This window comes from Rattus norvegicus, chromosome 13, assembly GCF_036323735.1.
Source record: "Rattus norvegicus strain BN/NHsdMcwi chromosome 13, GRCr8, whole genome shotgun sequence".
Taxonomy (NCBI): domain Eukaryota; kingdom Metazoa; phylum Chordata; class Mammalia; order Rodentia; family Muridae; genus Rattus; species Rattus norvegicus.
In genome coordinates, this window is record NC_086031.1 from 93,672,891 (window position 1) to 93,687,400 (window position 14,510).

At 41.4% G+C, this 14,510-nt stretch overlaps 1 protein-coding gene across 5 annotated transcripts in view; it reads right to left on the minus strand.

Moving 5' to 3' along the window:
• Window positions 1-14,510, minus strand: part of Smyd3 (SET and MYND domain containing 3) — a 556,948-nt gene that overhangs the window by 431,617 nt on the left and 110,821 nt on the right. For 4 of the 5 annotated variants that reach the window (NM_001025762.1, XM_039090987.2, XM_039090988.2 and 1 more), the window contains exon 5: window positions 9,525-9,661. In NM_001025762.1, coding sequence (NP_001020933.1) covers window positions 9,525-9,661 — 137 coding nt within the window. Of the gene's footprint in view, window positions 1-9,524; window positions 9,662-13,627; window positions 13,673-14,510 lie in introns of those variants that run through there. The other variant, XM_039090989.2, reaches the window with a different exon arrangement.

A 14,510-nucleotide genomic window follows, 5' to 3' on the forward strand; every position in this document is an offset into this window, starting at 1 on the left:
TCTAGCCCTGGACTTGACTGAAGACGTGGGCTGATACCTTAGTGAGAAACAAACCTTCAGAAAACAAGCTGAGACAGAAATCCCGCAGCCCCCATGATGCACCATGAATATCACTTCACAAACCCCACGAGCGCACCGCTCATCATCTGGCCCTACTGTAAACTGAGACAAGCCATCCTGGTATCCACACTCCAATCCTTAATGGAACCCTTCCAGGGTCGGGCAGCTTCAGGTTATGCCAGGGTGGCCTAATGCATCCTTAGAACATCTAATATTAGAGGACTTTCAGCCAGTATGGCTAAAAATGGTTTTCTGGCTTTTCCTCGTCATGTGGTATATGTCCCTCTAAGCACGCAACACCGTGCACTGAACATACATGTTCTGATATAAACATGTCTTTGTAGGGAGGTTGCTTTTGACCTTGACTGAGACATATTTTTTTAACGTGTCGTAGAGAAGTCATTTATCTCTCCATTTTGGTTAATATATCAAATCACCTTATTTTCCACATCAAGGGACAACAAATGATTTCTAATCTCAAAAATATAACTCTGCTCTTGCTTATTATAAAACATAACAGAGCAATTTATGACAATCTTTGTCACTATTCACATCACACCTCTAAAAATGTATTTGTTCTTTTCCTCTCAGTAATAGCCCTTCTCAACTATAATAGAAACAGACAAATCACAATGCAGTGTGAGGGTCGTAATAAAAAAAACTAAAACAAACAAACAAACAAAAACAACAACAACAACAACAACAACAAAAAGACTAAAGAATCAAGCAAAACACTTTGAACCTCGGGCTTTGGAGATGGCTCAGTGGGTGAAAGCAGGTGGTGTGTGAACTTGAGGACAGGAGTTCAGATTCCCCAACATCCACATGGGAGCCTGGAGTACCAGGGTCTGCAGCCCAGCACAGTGGCAAGACAGATTCCTGGTGTGGCCAGACTGCTCAAACCAGGTTGGGAACTAGTGAGAGACACCATCTCAAAAGATTATGGTAGAGAAGTGACAGAAGAAGAAACACATTATCAACCTCTGGCCTCCACGTGTATGTGAGCCAACCTATACATGCACAGGGTGCACACACACACACACACACACACACACACACACACACACATAGATCAACTATAAACACATACAAAAATGGGGATATACACCAGTAACCCAAGCAACCAGGAGATAGAGATGTGAGGCAGGGGGATTAAATGTTTCAGGACAGCCTAGGCTACAATGCAAAACCTTATCTCATAAAAACAAATGAACAGGGTTAGGGGGTTAGCTCTGGCTGTTAGAGCTTTGTCAGACAAATCTGATGACTTTAGTTCAATCCCCAGAACATGCAGGAGAAGAGAACCCACCAAGCTGTGCTCTGATCACCATGCCCTTGAGGTGAGCCCCCCTCTTTTGTTCTCCCTCCCTTATTGTCTCCCTGGTAATAATAGTAAATAATAGTAAGTTTTTAAAAAATAACCTGGATGTGGTAGTATATGCTTTAATCTCAGCATTTGGGTGGCAGAGGCAGGTGGATGTCTGTGTGTTTCCAAGACCAGCCTGGTCAACATAGCAAATTCTAAGACAACCGGGCCTACGTTGTGAGACACTGCCTCAAAATACATATAAACAAAGACGGGATATATTTTAAATACATAAGAGATTAATAAGTGTATGTTTTCTCTACTTGAAAATTTTCTTTCTCTCCTTAGCATAACTGCATGTCTTATTTATTATATTACTGAGTTGAAAGACTTTTTAAATTATTGAGTTAAATGATCTTAGAGTTAAAACTGAATGCAAAGCCAGGGACTGTGCCTATATACATTTGTGGATAAATAGTATGGGAAACCAAAAACAATAGAACCAATGACTTGTCAGGAAAAGTAAATCATTTCCTACCCACCCACCCCTCCCCCTGCCTTTTTCTATTTCTTTAAATTAAAGAATTTTCTGACAGTACATTCTGTTTCTTACTATGTGCAGAATGTCTTCTGGCTTCCAGAAAAGATTCACTGTTTACCGAATAATGGCCCACAGGCCGAATCTGGCCCACCATCTGCTTTAATACAGCCTGCAAACTACAACTGTACTCATTTATTTTTAAAGGTTACTGGGGGAAATTAACAGGATATGTCAGAATAGGTGGAAGCTGATGTTCTGTGTTCCCAAACAACCCCGTTAGTGTGCAGCTATAGCCTTCCCTAACACACGGCCCAGGCTTTGGGCATCAACGGCAAGCTGACTCCCTGTGAGGGAACGTGAATGGTAACGAAGCCTGCTTTGCCAGTGCAGAAGGCTTACAGGTTTTGAAATATGAGGATGACTGGGTGTGGTAGAATACACCTGCAATCCCAGTACTCGGGAATCTGGCACAGTAGAATCAAGACGTTGAAACAAAAATAGTAAATAAATGAATAAAATCCAATGATAATTTGGGATTTTTTTTTCATTTTAAAACAATTAATTTTTTGAAAAACTGCCCCAGGGGCCGACCACAGTTGTGCTTTTTCCGCACGCAAAACTCTGCCTTCAGGCTGCCACGATACAGTCGTAGACGTGCATCTTAACGAAAGGTTTCCCACACCCTGGAGTAATTAATATAGCAAGCTTTCACTTCCTGAAATAGCAGTCTGTCAGCCACGCTGACTTGACAGCTAATTTAGTGAACTTCATGAATTTCACCACGATATTAAAAATGCCCTTCTGCCTAGTATATGCTTATAGATTGAATCACTACTTGTAAGTATTCGTTAAAGTAACATCCACAAAACAGAAAAGACACCTAATTGTTCTATACTGTCTTATTTGGCCAACAACTAAACAGGAAAGTTGTGAAAGGAAAAAGTTTAAAATTGCCCCGTAGACAAAAGTTGAAGCCAAAAATCGGGCTCTGGAACTGCCTTGTTCCAGAAACTACCTGATCACAGAAAGAATAATTGCACCAGCTGGTTCAGCCACTTTGTTCCAGAAACTAGCTAACCATAATAGCAGCTGACCATAGTAGCAGGAACTGGTTAACCATAAACTTAGATTAAAATCTTAAAGAACAATCATGAGAAACAGGAGGTTCTTCCTTGTGATTTGGTAACAATCATGAGAAACAGGAGGTTCTTCCTTGTGATTCGGTATGGTTTTTCCTTTAAATACCCCTTCTCCCAGCCATTCGAGGTCAAACTCCTCTACCCCTGCATGGGATACGAGTCTCGACCCCAGTGCACTGGTTTCTGTCGTCCCTATCAATAAACCTCTTGTTGATTGCATCAAGATCGGTCTCTCGTGAGTTCTTGGGGGGTCGAGTCATCCCGAGACTTGAGCAAGGGTCTCCCCGCTCCGAGGGTCTTTCGGTTGCTAGGGACTGACTGTCTTGTACTGGGACAGTACTCCAAGAAGCAGGTTTTTGTCACTAAAGAAAGGGCACAAGCAATAGTAGCAGCATCTTCTGTTTCACACCACTGTCCTGCCATCTTCAGTAATCACCATTAATGTATCTGAACTCGTGGCAGTTTCAGCGCTCAAGCAAAGAAACAGAAGGCTTGGCAAACAGTCATTCCATACTTTTGATAAAAGCAGTGGAGCTAAGATAAGCAATTAACCTCCTCAGGCAGCACAGCTACTGATAAATGGGCTCACTAATTATCCTTCCCACCTTCAGAAGTTAGAAGGCATCTGGTCTTTAACCATGATGATCTCCCACACACCACAGGTTATTTACACATAAATGAAGAGGAATATCAACCAAAAGTTAAAAATTGAGGAGCGCGATATATAAATATCACCATTAAAATGCAAGCGATGGTTTGTTTTGTCTTCAAAGCCCAAGTGTCCTACAAACTTCACTTTTCCTTGAAGGGCTGACGTGAGAATAAATGTCTCTTGAATCTACTTGGGGAAGCCATCTATTATAATAAAGAAAAATATATAGATCACGGCTGCTATCACCACTTTGTAATTAGAATGCCAGGATCATTGTTCAGTTAAAGTCTTGGCTGTTTGCCTGTCTTAGACCAGCAGAGAAGTAAATCCCGGCAACTAAGACTTCCAGCAGCTGCTCGGAGCACACTGCAGTGCCTCGACAAGCAGTCACTGCCAAATGTATAGGTACGGGCACCCCGGCGCCTGGAGGTTAGCAGTCCTGGCGCGTCTGCTCACTCTCGGTATTAAATATTTAATAGCATATTTTCCCTTAATGGAACCCAGGCCCATCTGATCAGTCACTAGGATCATCTAGTAACATAGTCAAAGTTACAATACGGCCACCTCACATCAGCTTTGTAATTAGACAATCCATCACTTTATTAATTCAAAAAATTGCTTTCCTTACTACTTGATGGTAAGCGGCGGTAGTGAAAGCCGATTGGGCTCATCAACAAAAAGGCTCTAAAATTTCATCCGAGGTGAGCCTGAAGCCATCAAGTGGCAAATGCACCCACATTCATGACCTTTCCAAATGAGAGGTAAGAGTCTGCCTGCAAATTAGACAGCTCAGAGCACGGGAGTCACCCAACACGGCAGCGCAGAGAGCAAGCACAAATCAACTGAAGGTTCTAGACTGACACTCCGAGATATCAACATCTACTTCCCTCTTTCTTTTTATTGCAGTCTCCCAGAGAATTAAAAGAAAAAAGAAAAAAGAAAAGCTACTTAAAAGAAAGGGTGGGGGCTGGGGATTTAGCTCAGTGGTAGAGCGCTTGCCTAGGAAGCGCAAGGCCCTGGGTTCGGTCCCCAGCTCCGAAAAAAAGAACCAAAAAAAAAAAAAAAAAGAAAGAAAGAAAGGGTGGCTTAGCGTTTTTTTTTTCTGTCTACTTTTTATTTTAATTACGAGATAGACTGTTCACCAGCACTCTGAGCCTTAACAGTGCACACCAACTAAATGCAACTTACAATTGGAATATGAGTCCTGTTTTATTTGGTCTTATCTCTAATGCCCCTCAAAATATTTAATCGATATATCTTCTCATCTTATTAACCCATGGGATTTTTATTACTACAAACTCTGACTCCTCCCATTAAAAATAGTTCACTCACAATGAAACAGAATATGGAACTTCAGTGTCCTAATACCAAAATAAAAGTAATCGCCTTCAAATACCCTCTTTCAAATTCATACAACCAGGATATACTGCAAATATTACTAAAGGCAGTAAAAATTGCATTTCGTTAAATTAAAAATCATATTTAAGATGGCATACACGCCTTAAAGTATAAAAATGCAACCAGGAGAGATATTATTTAGTTTGAAGGGGAAAGGCAGACGGAACATCTTTTCAAACAGATGTGGAATTTCTAATGAAAAATATTCCACGCCAACGGCACGACACTGTGAAATTGGTGTTGCAGAGCACGGGGAACCCTTACAAAGACATATGTCCTGTGGTCAGGAAGGTCACTGCTATTCTGCTGCTTCCAATTTAATGTCTATTTCTGGAACGTTCTGTGTAACCCGCTCAGTTTCTACTTCATTGCTCAGATCTTATCGTGTTCCTAATCAATCAGAATTCACATTTAGAAAAGTTGCAAATCTAAAATAAAAGATAAGTATTTTTTTTCTGGAACCCTGAGTGAACCCCTAAAAAAATAGTTTCTGTGCATCCATAGAAACTTCGAAAGCTGTTTACAGCAATTAGTTTAGCCTACCCATAAACATTTCCAATAGTCATGATAAATATAAATATTACACGTTGTCGTCCACTTCAGAAAATTATCACAAGACATCTATGATCTGGCTCTCACCTCTTCGGCTACGAGTATGAAACAGAGCTCATTCACGACCTACTTCTTACAGCACCTACAGAGAAGCCCTAAAGTGCGCAGGAGCAGTGGGCTGCTGCTGAGAAAAGGTAGAAGGGAATTTCTGCCACAATAAACCCTGGACTAAAACAAAAAGGCTTACAAGGGCAGAGATGCTATTTTCTGTCTGGGAAACTTCCTCTCATCAAGACAGGTAATTCACAGCCTCTCGAGAGACACCACCAGCACTGAGCGCAGCGGTGAGCAACCGTCGGAAACTCTGGTTTACAATCAGTGGCAGCCTGTGCTCAACGCTGAATGACAGCACTGGGAGGTATAAACACCGACATTTTATACTCAGATACCAATAACGCAGGGAGGTGAGGCAACAGCAGTAGACATTCCTACTATGTAGCAGATAGCCTACCAAGCAACTTACAGTTAGTCTTCCTCCCACAAAGGAGATGATATTCTTATTCCTATGTACAGTACATACAAACACAGACACAGACACACACACACACACACACACACATACACACACACATACACACACACATACACACATATATACACACATACACAAACACACATACACACACATACACATACACACACATACACACATTCACACACATACACACATATACACACACATACACACATACACGCACACATACACACATACACACACATACACACACATACACACACACATACACACACGCACACACACACATACACATACACACATACACATACACATACACATACACATACACATACACATATACAAATGCACAGATAAACAGACACAGATCAGGAGAAATTCACTTCTTGGTTGGAGAAGACGACTTAGTTGCTATACCAAATTTGTCCTCTCAGAGCTGCAGACAGCTCAGGGATTAAGATCACTAGCTGCTCTTCCAGAGGACCCAGGTTTCATTCCCAGCACCCGTGGCAGCTCACAACTGTAGGTAACTCCAGTTCCAAGGGATCCAACACTGTCATCTGTCCTGCGTGGGCACAGAACATGTGTGGTGCACTTGGCTATATGAAGGGGAGGCCCACACACATAAAATAATCAAATGAAAAAAATGTTTAAGTAAGTAAGTGAGTCGGTCCTCTCGGTGGCTGTACTTTCCTGGTGTCATAAGTTAATAACTAGTTTGCAGTATACTGCTGTCTTCGGAGCAAATGTTTAGGGCTCAGTCTGAAGACTTAATTAGAGCTCTTGTTCTTCCCAGAAGAATTCACCTCAAAACCTAACTAGAAACTTGATGAGAAAATGAAGGAGAAGAGAAATGTGTGGAGATGGGGCTTATCTCACATCTCCAGCCACCTCGTGCCTTCAGCTGCCTCTGTTATTGGGAAAGGCAGTCACCACCTCCCACATGTCACAGTGTTACTGCCTGAAGAACATATACTTAACATGACTGAACATAAACTTAAGTTTAGGGGCTGGAGAGGTGGCTCAGCGGTTAGGAGCACTGACTGCTCTTCCAGAGGTCCTGAGTTCAAATCCCAGCAACCACATGGTGGCTCACAACCATCTGTAATGGGATCCGATGCCCTCTTCTGGTGTGTCTGAAGACAGCCAAAGTATACTCATATATAATAAATAAATCTTAAAAGAGATCATTTTCCTGAGAAAGGAAGAGCCAGAGCAGGATCTCTTCTACAGACAGGTGACAGGTGACACTCTTTCAAAGAAGTAGAGGAGTAGGTTCAGTACCTGCTTCCCTCTGACATTCCTGAAGCACATTTTAAGACAAAAGTTACATATCTGAGCCCAAATATTCTCAATGATATATATATATATATATATATATATATATATATATATATATGTCTCCTTTCACACGCCTGTGCACACTTGTGCAGTGTGGATTCTTCTGTCACTCCTTGGGAACCACTCACCTTGGGTTTTAGAGACAGACACACTGAAACCCAGGACTTCCTGACTGGACAACACTGGTAGCCTCACAGACCCACTTGTCACCATGTCGTATGCACTAGGACTGCAAGTGTGCACCCCCACAGCCAGTCTCTGTATTTGTGCTGGGGCTGGAAGTGAGGAGCTTCTGCTTGTGTGTGCCTCACTTTTCCACCTGAGCCCTCCCCCAAGTCCTAAACGCTCCACTTTTGCAGCAAGCACACCTACGAGTGTGTGGGAAAGAGGAGAGCTGACTGTTGAAAGTTTGTCACAATGCCAGAATACTCCTCGTATACAACATAGAAAAAGTTTCATAAGATAAACGTCGTTAAAAGTGTTTAATAGGGCCAGGTGTGGTGGTGCACACTTTTAATCCCAGCACTGGGGAGGCAGGGGAAGGACAGCCTGGTCTATAAAGTGAGTTCTAGGACAGCCAGATCTACTCAGAGAAACCATGTCTAAAAAAGCTTAGCAAGTCAAGCAATGATGCCTCGGGCTTTAATCCAAGCACTCAGTAGCAAAGGCAGGTGTGGATCTCTGCAAGTTTGAGGCCAGTCTGGTCTACAGAGCAAGTTCCAGGTTAGCAAAGACAACACAGACAGACTGTCTCGAAAAACAAAGCAAAACAAAATGTTTAACAATAAACAGTGAGAATTAGACACTGACTCACATTTTAAGTTTAGCAACATTTTAAGCCATTTTACATGACCGTTAACTGCATTTAGTCACTTTATGGAAGATTTCTCAACAACAAAAAAGGACACTACAGGACAGTCACATCATTAACAAGAGGAATGATGTCCCAGCCATCATTAGACAAATGCTGCTGTTTCAGTGTTTTAACATCAAAAAGGCTATGTACACTGTGTGTATAAAACTACTAAAGACTGCAATTTTTCAAAACATATGAAACAAACAATCAGAGTAGCCACCATATTTCAAATCACCTTTAAATTATAGACAAATCAGAATATAATGCTGTGATCACATTATCAGAAAACCATTGGGCATACTTTACAGAATAAAAATAACTCTGGGGGGAAAATCACTAGAAGAAATCTCTAGCACTCCAAATAATGGTACTTAAATTCTTACAAAATGGGTAGTTTTGAAAGCAGACCTTAAAATAAGCATGGGATGTTATGAAATATGTGTTTTACAAATTTCAAGGTAATTGGCATGGTCGTCTTCTGGTGTAAAATGTGACGTCCACTGAAAACAAACGGACAAAGACAACATGTCCAGAGCAGAGCGCAGAATCCTGGGTCCACACCATCCCCCACCACGCATCGCTTCTGCCCGAGCCTCCCACTAACGGACCGCAGAAGAAACACCAAACAAATCTGCTTTCTACCCCTAATCTAGGGGTTCACTCATCTGCTCTTCCAATTATTTTAAGTCAAAAACCGTTGTATTTTCACATCATTTAAGAGTCAATTAGAAGAAAAAAAAAAGAAAAAGAAAAAAAAGAGTCAATTAATCAGAATGGATTCCAATAGATTGTTTCAGATGGCTAAAACAACCAACAGAAAGAACCAATCCAATAATAAAGAGAAATCCTCCAGGATTGTATTGAAATACATGTGCTATGTTCTTCTGAAGACAGGGAACAGATGCTCTGACGGGGATATCTGCAGTATAAGCAATGAATTATCTCCAAGTAAAAATGAAAAATGAGAAAGACCTTTTCAGCATAGTCACCCCCGAGCACTTCCTTTCCCTGTTTATTGAGATGCAGGGTGACCCAGAGCACTGGTAGTCCTCAGGACCCATCTGGCATGTTTGCAAATGACAAGAAAACAAAGGGTGAGGGACTGACTTACAGCATCAGCCAAGAGGCGAAGCTTCAAACTTACTTTTGCGAAGGCTTCAAAAAGGTCAAAAGAAGGCGGCAGCTGAGAAGCGTCCTGTATTTCTTCTCTCATGAAATGTTGAAATGTCATTGCGAGTTGCCTCAGGCCCTCTTTCTTATCTTCAGTGAGTTTGCTAATATCTTTTTGTAAAGAAAATAAATAGTATAATCACTAACTGAACGCCAGGAATAATTCTCAGGTGTTCAAACGCTGGCTATTAAACAAGATGCTTCCCGACGTACAATCTATCTGACAACCTCATTCTTTTGACAACTACAAATCATGATACATATTACATTGGTTAAATTCTCTCCAACATTATCCATAAAATATAACAAACGGCTATCAAAAACAAACATATATATATTAAATATAATAAACCAATATTAACTGCACATTGCTATTGCCAGATCTTGTACATTGTAGAGTACAACTCTACCATCATAAATCCAAATTGAGTGAATTTAAACTGACTTTTCCTCATAATAATTCACAAGTAGCTCACGAATGACTGGTAAACAGTATTATCTGAAAGGATGAAAAGACAGAAAATGAGATATTGAAAGTTCACATGAAGTTTAAGCAACAGAAGTTTGCCATATAAAACGTGAACCATCGCAGAAACATGGATGTCCTGAGAAATCTGAACTTTGAGGGATCTCCATGTTGGACAAACACAGGCAGGCCTGGAGGTAGCCCCCTTCTCTTTATGTTTCCTTAAAGAGAAAGATTCTAGACCCAAGAAAAGAGCTACAATTGATACAGTAATTCTGTAATGCATCTGGATACAAAACTGGATAAAAATTACTAAGACTTCTTACACATTTGTAGTAAACCTGACAACAAAAGAAACAAAACACAAAGTCACAACTGTGACCCAAAATGAAACATAGGAAGGAATGTAGCCAAAGAAGTGAAAGCTCTCTGTACCTACAGAATTCTGATGGAAGAAACTAAAGAGGAGAGAAGAAAGGAGCAGAGGGAGGGAGGGAGGGAGGGAGGGAGGGAGGGAGGGAGGGAGGGAGGGAGGGAGGGTGGGAGGGAGGGAGGGAGGGAATTAAACACTAAAGGAGACAACCGGTGTCTATGAGTTAGAACAATTAATGTCGTTGAGATGCTCACACCACCCAAGTGATACACTGACTCAACGCAATTCCTACAAATAAGTGATGATGTCCTTCACAGACACAGGGGAAATCATCGGACAGCCAGACAATCCGGAGCAAACCAGCTAGAGATGCAACAATGTGTCATCTGAAGAACATCTGTCTGTCACCACAGAAAGCCTACCATGGTCACTGCAGAACAACGGATACACCCACCTCTGACCCAGAACAGAGGCCAGAAATTAATGTTCACACAACAAAATGATTCCCAGCAAAGATGCCATAAATATGCACTACAGGTAAAGACAGTGCCTTCAATAAATTATGTCCAGAAAGTAGATATTCACATACAGAAGAACGGAACTAGAACCCTATCTCCCTTCATACACAAAAGCAATATTAAATGTATCAAAAACATAAATATATAATCCCAAACCATAAAACAATTGGGGGAAGAAACAAAGGAATAGGTTTAGGACAGGGACCTACGCACAAAGCTTTTGCAGATGACCCCAATATACTATCAAGAGACACAGAAATTAGAAAATTAGATCCAATCCGTCATCAACAAAAATATCTGCACAAAGAATACAACTGGAACAGCAAAGAGACAGCATGCATAACAGAAGAAAGATCTGTAAGCGATTTGTCACAAGGGACTAATATCTAGACTATATAAAGAACTCAAAATAATCCACAACAATATGAAATGCTGATAAAGATGTTGTTTGAAGGAAAGTGTATGCTCTGGACAGATATTTTGAAAGAAAGAAAGAAAGAAAGAGAGAGAGAGAGGGGGAGAGGGAGGGAGGGAGGGAGGGAGGAAGGAAGGAAGGAAGGAAGGAAGGAAGGAAGGAAGGAGAAACAAACAAAGCAAGGAACGAAGGAAGGAAGGGAAGAAAGAGGGAGGGACGGAGGGAAGGAGTGAGGAAGGGACGGAGGGAGAGAGAAGAGAAGAGAAGAGAAGAGAAGAGAAGAGAAGAGAAGAGAAGAGAAGAGAAGAGAAGAGAAGAGAAGAGATGGTGAGCCCACACATGACAAATCCCCCACAGCACTAATCACCAGAAAATGGGAACTAAATTAGTGAGATGTCAGTTTGCTCCTGTTCCAATGATTATCCAAACACTTAACACAGTCAATTCCGGCAAAGATTCGGTGAAACAGGCACTCCTACACAACAGCACACAATCGGTTACACAAAACAGCCTTGTGCCAGCAAGGGGCCTGCCTGTCCATCTTTACTGAAGCACCATGTCCATTATTCAAAACGTGGAATTGGGATGAGCAGATAAAGAAAACACGGTTCGTGTATGCAGCAGGAAACTCCCAGGTGTTAGAAACCAGGCACCAGAAGACAGAGATCGCACTTTCTCATTCACGTTAGGAAGTTTTAAAGCTTTAAAGTTTTAAAGTTTCTGGTTTCCTTTCCATTGCTGTGATAAAAAACACTCTGACTAAAAGCAACTCGGGGAAGAAAGGGTTTATCAGATTTACATTTCTGGGCCAGTCACAAAGAAGTGAAGCAAAAACTGAAAGCTCAAACTGGAGGCAGAACCCATGGGTGAACACTACTCTCTGACTTGCCCTCTGGCTCACCCAGGGACTCATGAACTAGGTCTTCTGCATAGGTAGCCCAGGACCACTTGCTCAAGGAACGGGCTGGGCTCTCCTACGTGAACTAAGAATGGAAACAATCCCTTACAGACATGTTCACACACCAACCAGATCCGAGCAATTCTCCTTGAGGCTTCTCCTCTCAGAGGACTCTAGGCTGTACCAAGATGACAAAGTTAAAGCAGGACAGAAGAGGATCTCATTAACATGAAGCAGTGGTCATCAGATGGGAGAGGGGACAGATAGCAATGGGATGGAGACAGGCTGGGTGATGGATACCAGAGTACAGTCAACTAGGAGGGATCAGTTGCTATTCTGTAGCGTGCAGGCTTAAGTCCTTACTAGATAAAAAATAGTCTAAATGCTACCAATACAGAAACATGATAGATTTCTGACCATCATTACTTATTGTGTACTTACGCTGAATCATTTCTACTAAAACATATCAACTTGCAAAAGGTTCCCAATACATACAAATGATACATTTTTTGAAAAGCTAATTACCTTAATTTTACTGTTATATGTTATATTACATATACTAGACCCCATAAATTTATATAAATACTTTATGTGTCAACTATATTTTTATAAAAATATACACTGATTTTTCTAAAGCTAATAAGACCTCCTTGGACATTGGTTGAAATTATACCACACATGCCGTATTAAGGCTCATAGTGAACCACCAGACTAATAACATCTGAGAACGTTTCACCAAAGGCAATATAATGGCTTGCTACTGAGCGGGGCTAATGTTAATAGTCGAATTCAGTGTAAATGGTGTTAATTATCTAGCAGTACTACAAAGAAAAATGACTAATTAGCTCTCTATTAAAACTTGAAAAAACACATCAAATTGAACTAACACTCTTCCTCATGTCAGGTTCCCATATTTTCTTCAAATTATTTATCCAACAGAATACTTAACCCATGATTTCTTATATAACAATTTATTATCACTGGCACCTAGGGTCCAGGACAGTAGGTAAAATGTATAACAAACGTAGTCTACCAGTTCTAGCTGGTTTGAGACTGGAACCATCTACAAGCTCAGTGAAGAAGACCTGTAACTACACAATAGTCAAGCACTGTGCTTGACCTCACATCTGGGGAGCCTTAAGGCATCCATGGTAGCTGGCAACCATCATGGTAGCTGAGGGAAGGAACAATGCCCAATACAATCACAGAGCCTAAGTCGTCTGTACCTGAGACCTGCCTTAGTATCTATCTAAAGACAGGATGACACTAAGGGACTCCCTATATCGCCCCGTTCACTGTGTCACTCCTCCATAACATGGTTAAAAAAAAAAAAGGAGAGAAGAAAAAGAGGAAGAGGGGAGGAAGAAACAGAAGGCAAAGTGTCAATTAGACTAAGAGCTATACTACCAACAAACTGAGATCCTTGGTTCTGCTCATGAGGCAATCATTAGTACTTCCTCATGTGGCAAAGGATTATGGGTTAGATTAACAGATTCCAAAGTTCATAGCTTCAATTCTAAAGAACTAGAGGTCTATGACTCCAGACCTTAGAAGGTACACAACTTAGAGGCATACAGCCCTGACTCAGTGCTGCCCAAACCAACACAAGAATGCTAGTAAAATCCTCGGCTCTACTCAGCCTGTCTGCACAACAGCGGCTGTCAGCAATCAGCATCAGCTAGGGATGACAGTTCCCCAGTATCAGGACCCAGTGCCAGCATTACAGCACTCAAGCACATTAGATGGAGGAACCTTCTATTTTCAACTCCCAAGGAACTCTTCTGGAGACAAGGCCCCTGGTCTCTTGCCCACTGCCTTCTGAAGTCTTTCTTGGCTTCTACGACAATTACCCTGCTTTTACTCTCTACACCTGAGCCAGTCATTGGTCAGCTATCCTTTCTCAGGTGCTAGACTACAGCCACCACACCTCTTCCTTGTGTTACCAGCTCAGTCCATTCTACCCATGATAAAAATCACAGGTAGGCAAGAGAAGTCCATCTGAGGGAAGCTTTTTATTGTACTAAATGTTAAAAAAAAAAAAAAAACCACAAAGTCAGCACAGGAAGGAGTCTTGGCTGAACTGAAAAAGCAGATACCCAGCCTGCTGACGACTGAGCCAGGAACAGAGGAAGTATGCTATGCAAATAAAGGATTGCATTTGTACCAATCAAAAAACAGCTTTTGGCCTAATCAACCAAACATCTTTTTTCTGAGTTCATGGAGTGGGGTTCCAACTCCCATCTTGAATGACAACAGCTTCAGGGTCATCTAAAGTTCACCAAGGCTTGGC